The following is a 20,906-nucleotide window of genomic DNA, read 5'->3' on the forward strand; positions in this document are numbered from 1 at the left end:
ATTATAGTACGTCTGGCAACGCTACACGGAACAGTGAGTGAAAATTTCTCGACGCATTTTTATTAAAATGGAGATAATGAAGGTTGGTGTGTTATTGCGCTACTGTGTCGTAACTTTTTTTTAACGGAAATGGGGAAAATGATAAGGGTTTCATTTATAAGTTATGCGAAGTGCTCCTCGCGCTTGTATGTGACGTAGAGATCAGGAAATAGGATTAGTTTAAACAACTGTTTGTGCTCTGTGGTCAGTGGAACGATTTAAAAAAAATAAATTTAAATAAACACTCAAATATTTCTCAGTTTTTATTTGATTCAGCAAAACTAATATTTTAACTTATTAAAATATTTGTAGTTAATTTTCAAACCATTCTTAGCAACTGTTAATTATCCTTGTTTTTAAATTTCATATCTTAGGTAGAGTTGATTTCCACGGTACAATAACATCTTGAAGGAGAGAGAGATGGAGTGGTTATCCTCATACCTATTACGTTTGCCTTTGTACCCCCACCTACGGAGGGAACGGCAATGAACTCCTCCCAGCATCCTCAGTGGCGTTTCGGTAGGGTAGGGAAACGTCGAAGATGCCCTCTATATCTTAAAAATAGAAGCTAGTTCTCTTATAAATGCAATGGCGCTACGCGGCAGCACTTAACAATCGCCTACCGAAGGGTAGGGGAGTGCATGCTCAAGGTACACTGGGAGAGTTTCATTGCCGCAGATCCGCCATCATCATTCCCACTCCATCGTACCTCTTTTCTCCTTGATAACATTTTGAAAGTTTTTCACTATATATATACTCGCGTCTACATTCCAGTCTACAAGCCCAGTTTTGAAAAGAGGAATTTGGTTAAGGCACTGAAATAACTTAAGTAGTGTAAATATTCGAACAAATGCAAAAAGAACGTTGTAACATGAATCGTTGAGCTCATAATGAAGAAAAAATTAAAGAATTTTCACTAAAGTTTGTATCTTAGTGTTTATGACGGAATCAAATAAAATATTATTATATTTTTAAAGATGTTTATGAAGACGGGTTCTGCTAAGTTGTTTTCGCGATGAAGGCAGTCACAGCGTGAGTCAACGTACCGATGATTCCGAAAGACTATATAATTCAAATATATTTAAACCCCAATTAACATACTGTTGTCATACGCTACTTATGGTTATGGTATTGAAAAAAATTTTGAAATAAACATGTGCGTACCGAAGCTGCTATGGCAGAGTTGTAGTATTTCTTCAGGATAAAAACTTGGTTCTCGAAAAAAACTAGGGCAGCGATACTAGAGCTGATCATCATAATTGCTAACAGAACTTGATTTACAAGGAACTGAAAATGAAAACCATGAAGGATTAAGAAGTGAACGAAGACGCTTATAAAGATGTGGACTAGAAGAACATGACAGCCAAACTCTGATCTATTTCGTTTCACCATAGATATGTTGCATAAGTATGCGGACACTACCTATACTTCGTAATGCTAGAGGCACACTGAGACATAGTTCGAGGGAGAACTACAAGCGAGAATTGAAGTCCTACACTCGGTGGTTAATTTTGTAGGACTTCCACCTTCCTATTTAGTCTGCATTACTAAGCCTTTGACAGCACCTGACCATGCGTCGCTTTACCTTGAATCTATGACCTACCTCATTCACTTCATGACAAGCTCCAGTTTGTAACCAGTGAGAAAATTGTGGTGAACATATCTTAGAGACTTATGGTTTCACGAAACAATTACTTACAAATTGGGTCTTGGTGATAGCGTTATCGCCATCTCCCAGGAAGGAAGCCACAATCATTACAGTATGAAGAAAGAGAGAAGCGAAAGCGGCCAACAATAGAACCAAGAGGCTACTCGATAATTGAACCCACCAACTTCCATCATGGGCGCCTGAAGATCCAACTGCAATGCCCACCGTCATAACGATAAGAAGAGAAACCACCTAAAATGAACATCAGTAAGCCTTAAGCTACATTTTTCAAACAGCGAGAACGAATTGGAAATTGATGAAAAACTGGACTCCTAAGTGAAATAAGCTAATTTTTTATAGTCTCTGGCAGTTTAGTACACTTCATAGTTTTATTCAAAAAGGTTTTGAGTCTGAGCTGCAAATTTTGGAAACTGTTTGTGAATTTATTACAGGCGCTGACGTAAAAAAGGAGGGGGGGAGGAAGAAGAGACGTTCCACGAAATATCTAATGATGTATACTTAAAGAAGATTATTAACTTATGCTAGTAGTAATATTACACGTGTTTCTATCAGGGGGTAATAAAGTTTTTTCTCGCTAACCATTCGCTCTCCAGACATTCAGTTATTTCTAATTTCCTATTGCTAGAACTCGATCAAATCTAAAATATCAAAATCCTTACCAAATTCGCAAGACTTAGCCATCCTATTTTGGTCGAAATTATAGCCATTGTTATAAGTTTAATTTAGGCTTCCTTTTAAAATAAGATCCGACGGAAATGTGATTACAAGCCAAGATTTGGGGACGCGGTATGAAGTGTCGCTTATCAGCGTCAGGTATTAGCTTATCACAATTTGACAAGGGATTTTAGTTTTTTACTGTGAATAATCGAGACGTTTTTATCTTTGCCAACCAATATCGTTGAGTGCATATTGATAATAAAATTCGGTAAAAAGGACGCCGGATTCTTTGATCAAATTCAATTCAAGAATATTTAGAGAGAGTGTGAAATTGACCAAAAACGTTTCATTCAAATAGAAAAAGTATGGCACGTTTTAATACAGACGGGATATCCCATTCATTATTTATGTCTGTCTTTTTATCCTAATTAATTGATTAAGCTTATCAACGCATCAAGCCCACCATATTCGAGCTCAAACACTATAGATGCTAGGAAAAAACCCTATGAAGCTTGTGCTCTTACAAAAAAAAAAATCCGAATCAGCGTCACAAACATCACATAATCCCACGCCTATCATAAACAGATCCCCGAGATACGTCGTCCTTGTACACCCGAGATATCGGTTTAAAGTTTAATCTCTGATAGAAGAGACACATCACTTAAGTTGAAAACATCTGTCAGAGAAAACGTTTGAACGACGAGCATTGAAATACTTAGTAACTTAAATTTTTAAACATGAATTCGCTGTACAAATGCATTGTTGTCGGAGCGGGTATTCAGGGCTCATGTACGGCGCTATATTTGGCGTCGCAAGGCAAGAAAACATTGCTACTCGATCAAGTAAGGTTTCAATTAATACCTACTTCCGAAATTTAAGGGCTGAAAATTGCGACGAAACCAACTTGTTTAGGATAATAAATTGCGTTTTTAAACTTTGTAAAAACAAAGGTTTTTAGAGTTATTGGAATGATATGTTACGGCTGGTCTGTTTATTATAAATTAAAGAAAATTTAATTATTTCGTACAGTTTTCATTACCTCACACCAGAGGAAGCTCGGGTGGCGAATCGCGACTAATTCGTACAGCTTATTCCGAAGAATATTTTACAATAATGATGAAGGAGGCTTTTGATATGTGGAAGACAATTGAAAATGAATCTCAAGAAGAAATTCTAATGTTCCTTTTTCATCTTTACGCTACAATACGTATGACACGCGCTAAATTAAATACAACAATGGCGAAATGTCATACTTATTGTTCTTACGTCATTTACGATACCAAGAATACATACAGCTAATTGGAATTATTATATAGCCATGATTTTATCAACGTATCTAGGCGGAATTTGTGGAAAGAGCTAGAATAATCATTATCCATGACAAATGTTAACTGGCCTTGAACCTAGCACGCGTTTAGGATCTCCCGTAGCTACCCCAACCAATGACGTCAAGAATTATTTAAGGCGTGACGGATAGTAAGTTCTCTAGGCCGGCCCACATGGGACATATGGGGACACAATGATTCCAAATAGCTCTATGTATTCTTAACGATACCTATAAAAATTTCTATACAATCTCTACATAAATTCAGACGAAGCGGTGTTTTGTGCTTTTCGGGAGCGCCTCACGACGATATAAAAGTGGCTGAAGACAACATGGCACGCCTGTGTCCAAGTGAACTGGTCCCTTTAACAGCGGAAGTGGCCAAGAAAAAATACCCATTGCATAATATCACAGACGACCAGCACTGCTTCTTTGACAAAAGCGGAGGAGTTGTCAAAGCTAAGATTGCCTTACAAACAGTTCAAGTAAATGAAAATTGTCAATCAAAATCTCTTTATGATTATGACAGAATTAATAAAAATTTGTAGAAACTGTTCCTTCAAAAAGGCGGACAAATAGTGTCCCCATTCACAATTAAAAATATGGACGTTCGCGAGAAGGAAGTCACAATTAGCGGAAGTTCCGGTGGGAAATCAACTTCCACTTTTAAAGCGGATTCTATCGTATTGTGTTGCGGACCATGGACTAACAAGGCCTTAAATTCCTATAATTTATCCCTAAACCTTCCACTTCAAGTAAGTCTGTCAGTCTATAAGTAACGTTGTAATCTTAACTCACACGTTCTTTTCAGCCTGAACGAGTTAACGTGTTTTATTTCAAAGAAAAAACGCCAAATTTACATACGCTCTCAAATAATTTCGTACCATTCCTTAACTTCACAGTTGGCAAGCACGCCTATGGTTTCCCATCTCTCGAATATCCCGGTTGCGTTAAAGTAAAGTTTAATTGCGTTGCAACATTGCTTTTCCTATTGCAATTTGATTATTTCAATTACAATTAGGTTTGCGCGCATTTTGGAACCCCATGTGACCCAGATGAACGTGATAAAGTCTCGGCCTTTCAGGAGGATCGCCAATTATTGAAAGGCTTCATTGAAAAACACTTTCCGACATTAGAATCAACGCCATCTATTGTGGAAACATGCATGTATACTGTGAGTGTTAATAAATATACACAGGAATATGTACTGTTAATAAGAACCACTGTGTAGCATAATTTATGCTAATTTGGTTGCCAAAAAGATAATTTAGTCTTCGCTGACCAGTCCTCTATATAGTTACAAAGTGGGAAATTTATCACCACAGGTCAGCCCCGATGAATCATACATTTTGGATCACCACCCGCTTCACAAGAATGTTATAATCGGTGCAGGATTTTCGGGTATTGACTGATAACATTTGATTTATATGCTTGAAATCGTGGCGAAATTCTAAATTGCCTATTTTACAGGAACTGGCTTCAAAATTTCACCCCTGATTGGTAAAATTCTGGGAAATTTGGCTTTGGGGGTGCCGAACAAATATGACATGTCACCCTTCAAGATATCGAGATTCTCGACCTAAAAACAGTCGCATTGTTTCAAATTCAAAGGGATAATAATGCACGATGCATACATTTATAAAAAAATGCTTTCATTTATCATATTCTAGACTATATTTGTAATTTGAAAAAAAAAAACTGAAGCTACTACCCCTTTATAATTTTACATGTACGTTCCCTTAACACTGAATAATAAAACTCAATCTTTACTTGCATTTCTTTAGTAATCAAAGAATAAACAATTCACAATTAAACTATAGATAAGTGAATAAAGTAATATCGAATTTCCAATACCATGTATTGGTACCATGTGTTATCTTCTCGTAGGGTATATACCAAAAAATGCATAGAGGTGTCATTATAATTTCGCGCCTTATTCTAGGTAATGCGAAAAATCCTTCACGGTCATCGTACGAACTCCAAGAATCATTACTTTTTTTTTTAATTCTGCTGATTAACTCGACAATATCAGCAATTTTAAAAGAGTTTCTTCTTGAGTTAAACCTAAACACGTTCCGCGTTTTCCTACTGTATTTTAAAATCTAGTCAAGTAAATTGGGTATAAGTATGAATTTGCAAGGTAATACAACGTCATATACTTTTAACAAAGTTATCAGTGACTACATTCCTAATTTTTTCCCGCATTCCCCAGGTTTTACCGAAATTAACCAGAGGAATCGATGGAAAATTATACAGAAAACGTGAATGAGAAAGATTACGATGATTTCGATTCGGAAGATGAAACGGAGGAAGATTATATTCAATTTGGAACAAAGAAAACCCTAAAAAACGTCGTGGTTGTGTCATTAGGGTTCTTGTTATTGTTCACGGCTTATATATCCATTCAAAATCTACAGAGTAGTATTAATAAGTGAGTATTTATGGTAAATCAACTTTTTTCAAAATAGAGTCGGGTGTTTGAGCACCTTTTGTCCTTTCGAAAGACTGCTTCCATCAACCAAAAAGATGATAAATTGCTAACCTTTTGTGGCACAGGATAATATAGAAATCCTTCGCCTTAACTTCTGTTCATACTTCGCCTTATGTCTATTACGTTACTAATTGATTTTCTACAATATATCATTTAGAGAAGCCGGATTAGGAGCGGTATCCTTAAGCGTCATATATATCGTCTTGGTTTTATCATGTTTCTTCATGTGCACACCGACGATCAAATATTTAGGTTGCAAGAAAACAATTTCATTTTGCATCTTGGGTTATTCAACATTTTTCATGGCAAATTTCTACCCTAATTGGTACACGATGATACCGAGTTCGGTCATCTTGGGAGCGTGCGCGGCGCCATTATGGGTGGCCAAATGCAAGTATTTGACGGAACTATCCCGTCATTACGCGTCGGAGACCAAACAAGTGCCGGACTTAATTTCAACAAAATTCTTCGGGTTTTTCTTCATGGTCTTTCAAACGGCTCAGGTTCGTAAATCCATCGTAACAACAAGTACGTACAATCATCCATTGGTAATTAAAAACTTTAATTAACCCATTTAGATATGGGGTAACTTAATAACGCACTTAATTATCGACCCTAATGTTAACTTGGAAGACATTGACGCAAACTCAACCGAGGAGTTTTTAAAATGCGGCAAGTTCTATTGCGACTGGGAACACGACATACCCTCGGACAATCTAGTGGCAAACGTCACCATCGTGGACCCATACAGTATTTCAACAAGCAATCTGTACGTAATATGCGGAATTTTCCTGGCCTGTTGTCTCATTGCCTCTGCATTGGTATTCATATTCATGGATGATTTACCGAAGAAAGACAACGACGACGATGATGATTCAACCGTGACCTCAACACTCATGGAGACATTGAAACATTTGAGAAAACCATTTCAACTGTTGATAATACCGTTAACGATATATAGTGGATTGGAACAAGCTTTTGTATTTGGCGATTTTACAAAGGTATCGTATATGCAGCATCGTTTACTTGAAATCGTTTTAAAACCGAATGTCCTGCATAATGAACCAGTCCACCAAAGCCCTTAGTCTTTGAAGTACTATATAACATCTTTGTTGTCCACATACCCAATCACTGTTTCGTCTTTGAAAAGAATCTATCATTTATGTTTCAGTCATTTTTAAGCTGTCGATGGGGTGTTCACAACGTCGGTTTATGCATGATAATATACGGTATAACAGACGCCGTTTGTTCCTACGCTTTCGTGCCACTTATGGCGCGAATTGGGCGACCGTTAATATTCGCTTTGGGCCTTCTTCTACAACTCGGGGTCCTTATCAGCTTTATGTATTTGGACCCTCCCACCTCGAGTATTTATTTATATTATACCCTCGGTGCATTTTGGGGAGCTGGCGATTCAATATGGCAGACGCAAATAAACGGTAAGTGAAACATTGAACATACATTTCTTAATTAATAAAGAATAATACCAGGGATAGATAATACTAATTACTAATTTAATTATTTTGGCAGCCTTGTACGCGGGCATTTTCCCTGACACTCGTGAACCCGCATTTTCAAATTACCGTTTATGGGAATCATTTGGATTCGCTTTGTATTTTACTTTCAGCGTATATATTTGTATGTTAGCAAAAATTTACATTCTAATAACATTCTTGGTAATAGGTTTCGCGTGTTATTTGCGTATAGCGATTAAAATAAGTTCCACCGCTTTATAGCGAGTATATGTAGTATATTAATTAAACAAACATTACCGTGAAATTTTTAATTAACCTACTACCCTTATTTATTTCACCTATATCTTGGTTCAGTAATAAATATTGCTTATTCATGTTGGACTAAGGTCTGTTTCTAATTATCAAAGTTATTTCCATCTCTCGAATACCCCGGCTCCGTTAGAGTACTATAATAAAGTTTAATCGCGTTCCAATCATTTTAATTTGATGCCCTTGCCCCTGGAAAGTAGGCTGACCCGCCGATCCCCTTGCCCCTGGAAAGTAGGCTGACCCGCCGATCCCCTTGCCCCTGGAAAGTAGGCTGACCCGCCGATCCCCTTGCCCCTGGAAAGTAGGCTGACCCGCCGATCCCCTTGCCCCTCGGGATAAGCTTTGCGACATTTTTAATACGGCACTCATTACTAATGAAATACCTTCCCTATGGAACCGCACAGAAATAAGATTAATATTTAAAGGAGGAAATAAGGGCGAAGAGGACCTCTCATCGTATAGACCCATAGCGTTATCCCAATGCACCTCGAAGCTATATATGTCTATCTTAAAGGATCGCCTAGAAAATTTCGTCGAATCCAATGGAGTTATTGGGGAATTACAAAATGGATTTAGAAGAGACAGACGTGGCGCTGATAATCTATTCATTGTGACGCAGAGTATTGAAATGGCCAAGATTGAAAATAGAGACATATACCTGGGGTTCCTAGACTTAAAGAAAGCGTATGATAGCGTCAATCGTGATCAGCTATGGAACACGTTGCTGCACCTTGGTATTCCAGGACCATTCGTCCAACATATTTCCCAGCTCTATGACGACACTCAATATCGTTATTGGTTGGGCGATACGGCGACTGACTTTCTACGTAGCGAGGTTGGGCTTAAACAGGGCTGCCCGCTTTCCCCTATTTTATTCGCACTATACCTTCAACCGTTGGAGCGGAAGTTATTGTTATCAAGCAGGGGGTTTTCATTTCAAACACCCGTCTAATGCAACAATTGATTTCATCATCCCAGGAATTTTCTTCGCGGACGACATTAGTATTATAGCGGAAAGCGCTTCGGAATTAAGCGAGTTACTCAAAACTTGCGAGTCATACGCCAAGTCATTTGGTCTACTCTTCTGCCCCAATAAATGCCAAATCCTCCATTATGGGAAAGAAGCAAATTCACCTTTCTCGTTTACACTCCAGGGAAGTGAGATTTCTATAGCGAAAGCGGTCACATACCTGGGCGTCCGATTTAACCCGCATGATGACTACCTAGCCGACTTTGAAACCTCTCTTGCTAGTAAGGCAAATCGCCACCTTGGAGCGATAAAACACAAGGGCTGCCATTCCTACAATAAGTACCGCGTCATTCGGAACCTTTGGAAGAGCTTTGCAGTGCCAAGTCTAACCTATGGGAACGAGGTGCTCTGTCTCAAGGAGTTCGCGAGAACAGCGTGTGAGCGTGCTCAAACCGCTGCGGGTAAAACAGCTGTGGGTGGCAATTTTATGACGGCAACCGCAGCTATTACTGGCGAGATCTTCCTTTGTCTCCAGAGAGGCTAAGAGTAAACTACGTTACCTTGGACGCCTAATCTTCATGGAGGAATCCCGGGTCACCAAATAGATTTATAAATACCTGCGGGCAATGGGTCATCGTACTCGATGGGTAAACCGCCTGTCGTTCCTTGACAGAGAATATGGCAGCGGAGCCTCTATGAAATGTCTTAATTTACCACAACTGTCCATCTTTGCAAACACTTGGAAGTCCAGGTGGAATACAATAGAGTATGATCCAGGAAAATCTCAGCTAGAGTTCATAGCATATATATTGTTAAAATGGAAATATACTGACTGTTCCGCCTAAGTTATAGTCGCAAAATAATTATTTTTACTATTTTTCCAAGGTGCTATGAATATAGCGTATTAGCTTTCATAATCCCGAAATTTCCAAGATGAATATATACATTACAAGATGGAATTTTTAATTGTATTACTTTTATCAAAAACGGAGCGGTGTATAGCCAATTATTTCCCTGTGCTTGACTATTTTGTTTATATTTTGATGGGAGTGACTTGGTAAACAACAGCAAATAAGAATGAATTTTAAGAGTTTAAGGGAATGGTAATGTTTAAAATTAAAATGCAGCTCTCTACCCCATTCAGAAAAAAGTACATATGAAGGATTAGAGATGTGAAATTCCCGTAGTTTTTGAAATTCCCGTAGTTTTTAAAATTCCCGTAGTTTTTAAAATTCCCGTAGTTTTTAAAATTCCCGTAGTTTTTAAAATTCCCGTAGTTTTTAAAATTCCCGTAGTTTTTAAAATTCCCGTAGTTTTTAAAATTCCCGTAGTTTTTAAAATTCCCGTAGTTTTTAAAATTCCCGTAGTTTTTAAAATTCCCGTAGTTTTTAAAATTCCCGTAGTTTTTAAAATTCCCGTAGTTTTTAAAATTCCCGTAGTTTAGTTTAAAAAATTACCGTAGTTTAAAAAATTACCGTAGTTTAAAAAATTACCGTAGTTTAAAAAATTACCGTAGTTTAAAAAAATACCGTAGTTTAAAAAATTACCGTAGTTTAAAAAATTACCGTAGTTTAAAAAATTACCGTAGTTTAAAAAATTACCGTAGTTCAAAAAATTACCGTAGTTTAAAAAATTACCGTAGATTTTACAACGGAACATTTTATTTATCTTTGGCCAATGAAGATATTGGTCTATTATTTTAATTATCATATTCCTACGCAACCCTAATTAATTTAATGTTTTATTCATGTGAATGGGATTAATTAACCCTGACATACTGACTAACATAACTATTTTATTAAATGATTCATTCGTTCATTCATTCATTATATCAATATGAAAATTAAGTAAATCATTAGATAATATTCGTCCACTTCTTAGAAGCGTCAGTCACTTGGCACGTTTAAAAAACGTGATTATTTTGACCCAAAAGTTTTTTATTCATGATGACCCGTACCCGTCTTTTGACCAAACAAACTAGTATTCTATATCAGAGCTGTGCTAATTAATTAGTTAGCTAATTGAATTTCTAATTAATTAGCAAAATTTACTAATTGAAAATGGTAATTGAATTTTAATTACCTTGGTGCTAATTGAGAAGTAATTCTAATTAATTAGTATGAATCGGAAAGGTAATTATCTAATTAAAATTTAATTAGATTTAGGATTAACTAATTAGCCAATTGAATTTTCAATTAATCTTTTACGCCAATTTGTTGTAAAAAATCGAGGAATTAACTCTTGATTCATCTATTTGAATATGAAAAAGCCTTATTATATCGATGAGGAAACCTTAGTGCTACTCTAAATTTTTAAGCTCCTCAAACCTGAGAAATTTCGTAGTTCGCAACTGCCCCATTTCTGAAATTTCGACTGTTTTACCTACTCGAATTAATAGCAGTGCGCATGTATTTACTACTCAGGAGTCCATTATAGGAACTGTGGCAAGAAAATGAAGAAATGAGACAAATTTTAACATGACAGAAGGCTCGAGGCTTGTCTCATTTTTCGAGAATAATTCATGGCTTCCGTACCCGTTTTTCAATGGCATTAAAACATTAAACTTTGCATTACCAAAGTACTAAATCCATGGGCACTTTTAAACTTTCATGTTTACTTATGGTTTCTTTTTTACCTTAATTAGACAAGTAATTAATTAGAAATTAGTAATTCTAATTAATTAGTTTGATAAATTAATGCCTAATTTCTAATTGAATTAAATTAGTTTCTATGTCTAATTGCTAATTGGCTAATTAATTAGTTCATAAATATTTCCCTAATTGCTAATTCTAATTCAATTAGTTGTCAGCTAATTAGCACAGCTCTGTTCTATATTTGTAATTTGAAAATAGAAAAAAAAACTGAAGCTACTACCCCTTTATACTTTTACATGTACCATCTCTAAACTCTGAATAATAAAACTCAATCCTTACTTAAATTTAAGGGAATGGTAATGTTTAAAATTAAAATGCAGCTCTCTACCCCATTCAGAAAAAAGTACATAGGAAGGATTAGAGATGTGAAATTCCCGTAGTTTTTGAAATTCCCGTAGTTTTTGAAATTCCCGTAGTTTTTAAAATTCCCGTAGTTTTTAAAATTCCCGTAGTTTTTAAAATTCCCGTAGTTTTTAAAATTCCCGTAGTTTTTAAAATTCCCGTAGTTTTTAAAATTCCCGTAGTTTTTAAAATTCCCGTAGTTTTTAAAATTCCCGTAGTTTAGTTTAAAAAATTACCGTAGTTTAAAAAATTACCGTAGTTTAAAAAATTACCGTAGTTTAAAAAATTACCGTAGTTTAAAAAATTACCGTAGTTTAAAAAATTACCGTAGTTTAAAAAATTCCCGTAGTTTATAAAGTTACCGTAGTTTGTAAAATTGGATTTTTTGGTGGATTTTCACAAAATTTTCGATTTCTACAAAAATACGAACACACTCCCGGATTTAACATATCGGTGGATTTTTGGATTTTTTACATAATTTTATAATTTTCAATATGAGTTTTCTGTACTAACCGTTGCCTCTATGAAATGTCTTAATTTACCACAACTGTCCATCTTTGAAAACACTGGGAAGTCCAGTTGGAATACAATAGAGTATGATCCAGGAAAGTCATACTCTAGTTTAAAAAATTACCGTAGTTGTTTATATTTTGATGGGAGTGACTTGGTAAACAACAGCAAATAAGAATGAATTTTAAGAGTTTAAGGGAATGGTAATGTTTAAAATTAAAATGCAGCTCTCTACCCCATTCAGAAAAAAGTACATATGAAGGATTAGAGATGTGAAATTCCCGTAGTTTTTGAAATTCCCGTAGTTTTTGAAATTCCCGTAGTTTTTAAAATTCCCGTAGTTTTTAAAATTCCCGTAGTTTTTAAAATTCCCGTAGTTTTTAAAATTCCCGTAGTTTTTAAAATTCCCGTAGTTTTTAAAATTCCCGTAGTTTTTAAAATTCCCGTAGTTTTTAAAATTCCCGTAGTTTTTAAAATTCCCGTAGTTTTTAAAATTCCCGTAGTTTTTAAAATTCCCGTAGTTTTTAAAATTCCCGTAGTTTAGTTTAAAAAATTACCGTAGTTTAAAAAATTCCCGTAGTTTAGTTTAAAAAATTACCGTAGTTTAAAAAATTACCGTAGTTTAAAAAATTACCGTAGTTTAAAAAATTACCGTAGTTTAAAAAATTACCGTAGTTTAAAAAATTACCGTAGTTTAAAAAATTACCGTAGTTTAAAAAATTACCGTAGTTTAAAAAATTACCGTAGTTTAAAAAAATACCGTAGTTTAAAAAATTACCGTAGTTTAAAAAATTACCGTAGTTTAAAAAATTACCGTAGTTCAAAAAATTACCGTAGTTTAAAAAATTACCGTAGATTTTACAACGTAACATTCTATTTATCTTTGGCCAATGAAGATATTGGTCTATTATTTTAATTATCATATTCCTACGCAACCCTAATTAATTTAATGTTTTATTCATGTGAATGGGATTAATTAACCCTGACATACTGACTAACATAACTATTTTATTAAATGATTCATTCGTTCATTCATTCATTATATCAATATGAAAATTAAGTAAATCATTAGATAATATTCGTCCACTTCTTAGAAGCGTCAGTCACTTGGCACGTTTAAAAAACGTGATTATTTTGACCCAAAAGTTTTTTTATTCATGATGACCCGTACCCGTCTTTTGACCAAACAAACTAGTATTCTATATTTGTAATTTGAAAATAGAAAAAAAAACTGAAGCTACTACCCCTTTATACTTTTACATGTACCATCTCTAAACTCTGAATAATAAAACTCAATCCTTACTTAAATTTCTCAAGTAATCAAAGAATAAACAATTCACAAATAAACTATAGATAAGTGAATGACATTAAATATCGCATTTCCAATACTAATAACTTCCAATACCAAGTATTGGCACCACGCGTTATCTTTTCATAGTTTGTGATACACTAAAAAGGCATAGAGATGTCATTATAATTTGGCGCTTAGTTCCAGATAACCCGAAAAATCCTTCACTAGAACTAAGAGAACCATTACTTTTTTTTAAAATTCTGCTGATTAACTCGACAATATCAGCAATTTTAAAAAAAATTTCTAGAGTTTCATTCTGAGTTAAACCTAAACACGTTCCGCGTTTCCTACACAGTATTTTTAAAACTATAGTTAAGTACGTTGGGTATAACTATGAATTTACAAGGTAATACGACGTCTTACTTTTAACAACGTTCTCAGTAACTACATTCCTACGTATTCCCCAGGTTTTACCGAAATTAACCAGCGGGAATCGATGGAAAATTACACCGAAAACGTGAATGAGAAAGATTTTGATTCCGAAGATGAGTCGGACGAAGATTATATTCAATTTGGAACCAAGAAAACCTTAAAAAATGTCGTGGTTGTGACATTAGGGTTCCTGTTATTGTTCACGGCATTTATATCCATTCAAAATCTACAGAGTAGCATTAATAAGTAAATTTATTTATGATAAATCAACCCGTTTCAAAAAATAGAGTCTGGTGTTTAAACACCTTATGTCATTCCAAAGACGTTAGAAGTCGCTACAAACAAAGCTCTTTCTAACGTCTTTGATTCCATACACCAATAAGATCTAACCTTTTTGAAAAAGGTCAATTATTATTTCTTTGTGGGGGACATGATACTACAGAAATCCTTTGTCATAACTTCTGTTCATCCTTCCGTCTTACTTACGTGTATTACGTTACTAATTGATTTTCTACAATATTTAATTTAGAGAAGCCGGATTAGGAGCGGTATCCTTAAGCGTCATATACATCGCCTTGATTTTATCATGTTTTTTCATGTGTACACCCATGATCAAATATTTGGGTTGCAAGAAAACAATTTCACTTTGCATCTTGGCTTATTCAACATTTTTCATGGCAAATTTCTACCCCAATTGGTACACGATGATACCGAGTTCGGTCATCTTGGGAGCGTGCGCGGCGCCATTATGGGTGGCCAAATGCAAGTATTTGACGGAATTATCTCGTCACTACGCGTCGGAGACCAAACAAGTACCGGACTTAATTTCCACAAAATTTTTCGGGTTTTTCTTTATGGTCTTTCAAACGGCTCAGGTTCGTAAATCCATCGTAGCAACAAGTACAATCATCCATTGGTAATTAACAACGGTAATTAACGTTTTAGATATGGGGTAACTTAATAACGCACTTAATTATCGACCCTAATGTTAACTTGGAAGATATTGACGCAAACTCAACCGAGGAGTTTTTAAAATGCGGCAAATTCTATTGCGACTGGGAACACGACATACCCTCGGACAATCCAGTGGCAAACGTCACCATCGTGGACCCATACAGTATTTCAACAAGCAATCTGTACGTAATATGCGGAATTTTCCTGGCCTGTTGTCTCATTGCCTCTGCATTGGTATTCATATTCATGGATGATTTACCGAAGAAAGACAACGACGACGATAATTCAACCGTGACCTCAAAACTCATGGAGACATTGAAACATTTGAGAAAACCATTTCAACTGTTGATAATACCGTTAACGATATACAGCGGTTTGGAACAGGCTTTTGTATTTGGCGATTTTACAAAGGTATCGTACATAAACTATCGTTTACTTGAAATATCTGGTATATACGGCTTCAAAGTGACCAGTCCACTAAAGTCCTTACTGTATGAAGTACTATCTAACACCTTTGTTGTCCACATACCCATTACCCAATCAATGTTTCGTCTTTAAAAAGAATCTCTTAAGACTTTTGTATAAACTTCGGTATCATTTGCATTTCAGTCGTTTCTGAGCTGTCGATGGGGTGTTCACAACGTCGGTTTATGCATGATAATATACGGTATAACAGACGCCATTTGTTCCTACGCTTTCGTGCCACTTATGGCGCGAATTGGGCGACCGTTAATATTCGCTTTGGGCCTTCTTCTACAACTCGGGGTCCTAATCAGTTTTATGTATTTGGACCCTCCCACCTCGAGTATTTATTTATATTATACCCTCGGTGCATTTTGGGGAGCTGGTGATTCAATTTGGCAGACTCAAATTAATGGTAAGTGACACAATGAATACACATACGTTTCTTTATTCATGAAGAATAATACTAATTACTAATTTAATTATTTTGGCAGCCCTGTACGCGGACATTTTCCCTGATACTCGTGAACCCGCATTTTCAAATTACCGTTTATGGGAATCATTTGGATTCGCTTTGTATTTTACATTCAGCGTTTATATTTGTATGTTAGCAAAAATTTACATTCTAATAACATTCTTGGTAATAGGTTTCGCGTGTTATTTGCGTATAGCGATTAAAATAAGTTCCACCGCTTTATAGCGAGTAAATGTAGTATATTAAATAAACAAACGTGACGGTGAAATTTTTAATTAACCTACTACCCTTGTTTATTTCACCTATGTCTGGGTTAGGAATAAATATCGCTTATTCATGTTAGACTAAGGTCTGTCTGGTTTCTTATATAGTATCTAGTTATTTCGGTACAGTGTTCAAAGGGTTGTAAAGACACAAGCATAACATCGAGTTAATTTGAATATTCGATAATTTTTAGTAATTTCCAAGATTTTTATCACAGTGTATATATTTTATTAAAAGCGTTACAAACTGCCGCATGTTACGTTTAAATTAAAATAACACCTGAAAATGGAAGCTCCACGTACGATACAGCGCAAATGCAACAGTACAACTGACAGAAAACGTTTGTACATATAGAAGCAATCACGACCTTCATTTATTTTCCTAACCCACGTAAATACAACTGCATATAACATTCCGCGCCGGTACGCCTTACCCTTAACACAGTTGGTTTGATGTCAAGACCGTAATAATAATGCTAAAAGCAAGGATATCAAAAATGCCGGTCGAATTAATAGGAATTCGTGGTATCAACGATATACCGGTATCAACAATTAATGGCAACGTAATTAAGGTTAATTCGCTTAACAATCATCAACCGGAAGTGAAACTGTTCGCTAGAAGATACTTCTATCTGTTGGTGGTATCATTTGGTTCTCTATTGAGCGATATAACTTACTCGGAATATTCCATAATATCGGATGTTTTAATAACGTATTACGATTCATCGTATTTAACCATTCAATGGACATCAATGGCGTATATAGCTGGGTACGTGGTACCGTTGTATCCAACCATATTGTTGTTCGAGAAGAAGGGGCTTAAAGTTGCCTTTGTAACGGGACTGGCCATTGTGGCCTTAGGTAAGGCATTTGATTTACTGGTAAAGCGCTTACAATACAAAAGATATGTAATAACGGAACGGTATGCACTTAACGATCTGCGTTCTAGTATGTCAAAGATAATTAAAAATTTCATTTCGAAGTATATAGGCACGATGGAGGGAAGTAATTAAGGCAAATAATTAAAAAATAATTAGTTTCGCAACTCCTCTTTACAATTAGCCTACACAGTTTATGGTTGGTTTATTATTACGTAGGTTTGTGGATTCAGGGAATCGGAACTCATACCGGTCAATTTTGGCTAATTCTCTTCGGACAATGTATCATAAGCCTATCCCAATGTTGTTTCGTCAATCTGACCCCTCAATTCGCGTCTTATTGGTTCGACACCAGCGACGTTTCAACGGCATGCGCAGTGGGAATATTCTTTAACCTTGTACGTTACCTAACTTACGAATCTGTACAACAGTTATAAACTTATTGAAATATATTTTTAGACGGGTATGGCATTGAGTTGTATCTTATCACCGATGTTAGTAAATCGTTTCCCGCATTTGTCAATTGGTATTAAATTGTCCTATTTGAATTACGCCATAGCCGCTGTCACTACCGTACTGGCAATTTTTTCATACTTTGGTAAGTACTATAGAAAGATTGGGGTTTTGTAGTTTTAACCAAGAAGTGATATCTAGTTTATTACTGAGAAGGTATAAATTTGCCACATTTCCAGCGTTATCTCCAGTCCAAACGTACGTAGGTCCGGAGTTAAGCCCCGCCTCTATATTACAACCAGCATCTCATTGGTTCTTGAAAACTCACGTCAGCGCGACGCGAATGACGAAAATTACGTATTTTCCCACTGAGGAGAGGCGAAATAACCCGGCCTCCTTTTACGTCCCCCCTTGTATTTTGAAAGGGGGACTGGGATTATGGAGCGCGAATACTTAGGCATCTTATACCTTCTCCCTAATAAACTAGATAAGATATCACTTCTTGTTTTAACTAAGTACTTGTAATCGTAGTGTTCGAAGAGAGACCACCCAATCCACCTTCCGAAGCCCAAGCCCAAATATGGAATGCACCAAAAGGGGACAAGTCAATTACTGGACGACTTTGGCAAGAATCGAAGGAATTATACAGAAACAAAAATTTTCTGGTACACCTCGTTACAGCAAGTAAGAAAAATAGTTACTTTAGCAAGGTAAAATTGTTATAACTATATCCCTTTTAGGTATGATGCTAAGTTTCGTCACTTTTTGCATAATAATCTTAAACCAACTATTAATAATTAAGTACCCCGTAAGTTATGTTGACAATAGGGACTTGGCAATTCGGGCTTAACTCCGCCCCCAGCGCCATTATGGTATGTTTTTTAACAGAATGAAAGCTATATTAGCCCCTCCTCCTGGTATGTTTTTTAGCGCTAGTGGAAGGTAGCCTGACGTTGCATGACGTAGTACTGCCAAGTCCCTATTGACAGTTGACTATAAGTTTTATTTAACACCAAATGATTCCAGAACGCTAGCAGCGATATTGGAGCCATTGGTCTAGTCATGTATTTTAGTGGAATTCCGGGAACACTCGTGATCGGATTCATAATTGATAGAACACATAAATACAAGTGAGTTTGGTGAAATCTGAACCAAACTCTTCATTAAGTACATTACGTAATTGACTACAGGGAAGTGATTGTTGCAAACAACATCGGCATGTTTCTGTCATTATGTTTTTTCGTTGGTTCCATTTACGTTAACATTACGACAATTTACGTGGCGTCGGGAGTTTTTGGGTAAAATGAGAAAATTTACGCCATAAATCTTCTTATCGTTTTTACAAAGAGTATTATTCAAGATTCTTCATGGTTGGATATATTAACGTTGGATTGGAAATGGCTTCAGAGATCACCTACCCCGTGGGTGAAGTCGTTACTTCAAGTCTTATACTATTATTTGGATCTGTACCTAATCTATTATATATCATTTATGATAAAATTCCGTGAAACCATTATAACAATTTTTTTTTTATGATACCAGGTTTTGGGTATCACAATGACGTATATAAGTAACTGGTTATTGGAAGATTACAACTACATTGTGTCTTTAATCGTTCTAATGGTCTATTGTTTCGTGGGAATGTTTATTTCATGTAATGTATATCTGATAACATTTATATCTGATCATGGCTTAACGCAAAATTAATTTTTAAGGCTTTGTTAAATCGGATCTTCGAAGAATTTCAGCCTCTCAGAAAAATTTGGTAGTACTTTAACCGGTAAAATAGTAGTATTCCCCCTCCACGGATTTTTAAAAGTTTGTACTCATTTCTGATAGTAAATGAGGTGAGGAACACGATGCCGTTAAAAATTTCCACCGCAAATGATTTTGAAATTTTTTTTTTGAATTTTTTTTTATGAAAATTGCAATATTTTGGAAAAGGAGAAATCTAATAGAAACTGAACCTAACCTAAGCTAACCTAACCTAACCTAACCTGAACCTAACCTAACCTGAACCTAACCTAACCTGAACCTAACCTAACCTAACCTGAACCTAACCTAACCTGAACCTAACCTAAACCTAAACCTAACCTAACCTAACCTGAACCTAAAATATCCCAAACATAATCTAAACAAGTGTACGCGCCCCAAATATCAAATATACAAACAACCATAAGTAATATGTGCTACCTTTTTTTTTTTTTTTTTTTTAAAAAAAATCATTTGCGGTGAAAAATTTTGACGGCATCGTGTTCCCCACCTCATTTACTATCAGAAATGAGTACAAACTTTTAAAAATCCGTGGAGGGGGAATACTACCATTTGGCCCTTTAACCAAGCGAAAGTCCGATCCCCTAACCTTTGACCTTAACAGTAACCGAATTATTAAATCAAGTTTACCCATCTTAATAAGCAATAATAAATTTGATGATTTCTTAAATCGCGAACAACGACTATGTAATGTTCACTACATTACTTTTAATTTTTAAATTAATAAAATATTTTCACTCACCCATCATAGCAGCTAAAATCCTTTCACATACTTTGCTTGAAAATTATTTTCACTTTGGTTTTCACATTCCAGTAATTCAATGTTAAGTTATTAATCCATAAACGCGACTTTCCACCAAGTTGGCATAATGGTGTCAATGTCAAAGTTCACATTCAGTAAGAGGCAGAACAAAATGGCTTCCATCATAAAGCACCCTCGCTTGCCTTAATTTTTGAATTATGTCTTGGAATCATCAGTCTTTTCTCTCGATTGTTTTCTTATTGAAATTCGTTACTTCTCAGGTTAATTTTAATCAATACCTCACTTGAAATTAACTTCTTAAAAGTTACCTAAAATACTTAGTTAGAAACATAGAGCGGTGCAAGTAACAGTTCCAATCTAGGTTTCTTCATTGCCGTACACGTGCATAGAAAATACACCCAACCAAAGGCGCAAAATGGCGGAGCGTTCAGTGCAGTTACCGACGCGTTGTACATAGAAAATACACCGCGTCGGTAACTGCACTGAACGCTCCGCCATTTTGCGCCTTTTACATAGAAAATACACCCAACCAAAGGCGCAAAATGGCGGAGCGTTCAGTGCAGTTACTGTACATAGAAAATACACCGTTTCGGTAACTGCACTGAACGCTCCGCCATTTTGCGCCTTTTACATAGAAAATACACCCAACCAAAGGCGCAAAATGGCGGAGCGTTTATTGCAGTTACCGACACGTATTCCGTCACTTTCCGTGTAACCAGCCT

At 35.8% G+C, this 20,906-nt stretch overlaps 5 protein-coding genes across 8 annotated transcripts; 4 read left to right on the plus strand and 1 right to left on the minus strand.

Moving 5' to 3' along the window:
* Window positions 1–287: 287 nt before the first annotated feature.
* Window positions 288–20,626, minus strand: LOC149654317 (uncharacterized). Of its 4 annotated transcripts, XM_089845772.1 has the most exons (5): window positions 20,493–20,626; window positions 20,164–20,419; window positions 1,739–1,939; window positions 1,204–1,326; window positions 288–1,101 (listed from the first exon to the last, which is right to left on the minus strand). In XM_089845772.1, the coding sequence occupies exons 3-5, from the start codon at window positions 1,916–1,918 to the stop codon at window positions 1,039–1,041; spliced, it is 366 nt and encodes a 121-aa protein (XP_089701898.1). In that variant the 5' UTR covers window positions 1,919–1,939; window positions 20,164–20,419; window positions 20,493–20,626; the 3' UTR covers window positions 288–1,038. The 4 variants fall into 4 exon arrangements, with proteins under 4 accessions (XP_089701898.1, XP_089701897.1, XP_089701896.1 ...); XM_089845771.1 differs by lacking the exons at window positions 20,164–20,419; window positions 20,493–20,626 and adding an exon at window positions 6,232–6,367; XM_089845770.1 differs by lacking the exons at window positions 20,164–20,419; window positions 20,493–20,626 and adding an exon at window positions 4,898–5,160.
* LOC149654318 (peroxisomal sarcosine oxidase-like) lies at window positions 3,068–5,464 on the plus strand. Its single transcript, XM_089845763.1, has 8 exons — window positions 3,068–3,207; window positions 3,395–3,543; window positions 3,958–4,174; window positions 4,238–4,444; window positions 4,501–4,644; window positions 4,711–4,863; window positions 5,015–5,090; window positions 5,160–5,464. Exons 1-8 carry the CDS (start codon window positions 3,103–3,105, stop codon window positions 5,270–5,272), a joined length of 1,164 nt encoding a protein of 387 aa, XP_089701889.1. The 5' UTR covers window positions 3,068–3,102; the 3' UTR covers window positions 5,273–5,464.
* LOC149654319 (N-acetylglucosamine transporter UNC93A-like) lies at window positions 5,930–8,036 on the plus strand. Its single transcript, XM_089845761.1, has 5 exons — window positions 5,930–6,120; window positions 6,338–6,683; window positions 6,759–7,181; window positions 7,352–7,619; window positions 7,711–8,036. Exons 1-5 carry the CDS (start codon window positions 5,930–5,932, stop codon window positions 7,914–7,916), a joined length of 1,434 nt encoding a protein of 477 aa, XP_089701887.1. The 3' UTR covers window positions 7,917–8,036.
* On the plus strand, window positions 13,229–16,337 carry LOC149654320 (N-acetylglucosamine transporter UNC93A-like). Its single transcript, XM_089845760.1, has 6 exons — window positions 13,229–14,137; window positions 14,199–14,409; window positions 14,693–15,038; window positions 15,109–15,528; window positions 15,727–15,994; window positions 16,074–16,337. Exons 1-6 carry the CDS (start codon window positions 14,125–14,127, stop codon window positions 16,277–16,279), a joined length of 1,464 nt encoding a protein of 487 aa, XP_089701886.1. The 5' UTR covers window positions 13,229–14,124; the 3' UTR covers window positions 16,280–16,337.
* On the plus strand, window positions 16,679–19,447 carry LOC149654321 (choline/ethanolamine transporter flvcr2a-like). The gene is made up of 10 exons (XM_089845762.1): window positions 16,679–17,178; window positions 17,415–17,593; window positions 17,655–17,793; window positions 18,180–18,332; window positions 18,389–18,456; window positions 18,675–18,778; window positions 18,839–18,946; window positions 19,009–19,114; window positions 19,191–19,302; window positions 19,364–19,447. Exons 1-10 carry the CDS (start codon window positions 16,791–16,793, stop codon window positions 19,423–19,425), a joined length of 1,419 nt encoding a protein of 472 aa, XP_089701888.1. The 5' UTR covers window positions 16,679–16,790; the 3' UTR covers window positions 19,426–19,447.
* Window positions 20,627–20,906: the final 280 nt, after the last annotated feature.

Source organism: Phalangium opilio, unplaced genomic scaffold (genome assembly GCF_054372755.1).
Source record: "Phalangium opilio isolate 3A_F unplaced genomic scaffold, DU_Popi_V2 ptg000079l_1, whole genome shotgun sequence".
NCBI classification, from domain to species: domain Eukaryota; kingdom Metazoa; phylum Arthropoda; class Arachnida; order Opiliones; family Phalangiidae; genus Phalangium; species Phalangium opilio.

Bases quoted from the DNA above. Each gene is read 5' to 3' on its own strand.
- LOC149654318 (XM_089845763.1), top strand. From the start codon at position 3,103: ATGAATTCGCTGTACAAATGCATTGTTGTCGGAGCGGGTATTCAGGGC. The intron at 4,175-4,237 runs GTAAATGAAAAT...AAAAATTTGTAG, and splicing joins TTGCCTTACAAACAGTTCAA to AAACTGTTCCTTCAAAAAGG. The intron at 4,864-5,014 runs GTGAGTGTTAAT...TTATCACCACAG, and splicing joins TGGAAACATGCATGTATACT to GTCAGCCCCGATGAATCATA.
- LOC149654319 (XM_089845761.1), top strand. From the start codon at position 5,930: ATGGAAAATTATACAGAAAACGTGAATGAGAAAGATTACGATGATTTC. The intron at 6,684-6,758 runs GTTCGTAAATCC...TAACCCATTTAG, and splicing joins TGGTCTTTCAAACGGCTCAG to ATATGGGGTAACTTAATAAC. The intron at 7,182-7,351 runs GTATCGTATATG...TTTATGTTTCAG, and splicing joins TATTTGGCGATTTTACAAAG to TCATTTTTAAGCTGTCGATG.
- LOC149654321 (XM_089845762.1), top strand. From the start codon at position 16,791: ATGCTAAAAGCAAGGATATCAAAAATGCCGGTCGAATTAATAGGAATT. The intron at 17,179-17,414 runs GTAAGGCATTTG...ATTATTACGTAG, and splicing joins ACTGGCCATTGTGGCCTTAG to GTTTGTGGATTCAGGGAATC. The intron at 18,457-18,674 runs GTAAGTTATGTT...AAATGATTCCAG, and splicing joins TATTAATAATTAAGTACCCC to AACGCTAGCAGCGATATTGG.
- LOC149654320 (XM_089845760.1), top strand. The intron at 14,410-14,692 runs GTAAATTTATTT...TATTTAATTTAG, and splicing joins CTACAGAGTAGCATTAATAA to AGAAGCCGGATTAGGAGCGG. The intron at 15,995-16,073 runs GTAAGTGACACA...TTATTTTGGCAG, and splicing joins TTGGCAGACTCAAATTAATG to CCCTGTACGCGGACATTTTC.
- LOC149654317 (XM_089845769.1), bottom strand. From the start codon at position 2,415: ATGGCTATAATTTCGACCAAAATAGGATGGCTAAGTCTTGCGAATTTG. The intron at 1,940-2,367 runs GTAAGGATTTTG...TGTTCATTTTAG, and splicing joins GGCTAAGTCTTGCGAATTTG to GTGGTTTCTCTTCTTATCGT. The intron at 1,102-1,203 runs GTACGCACATGT...TGAATTATATAG, and splicing joins ACTCTGCCATAGCAGCTTCG to TCTTTCGGAATCATCGGTAC.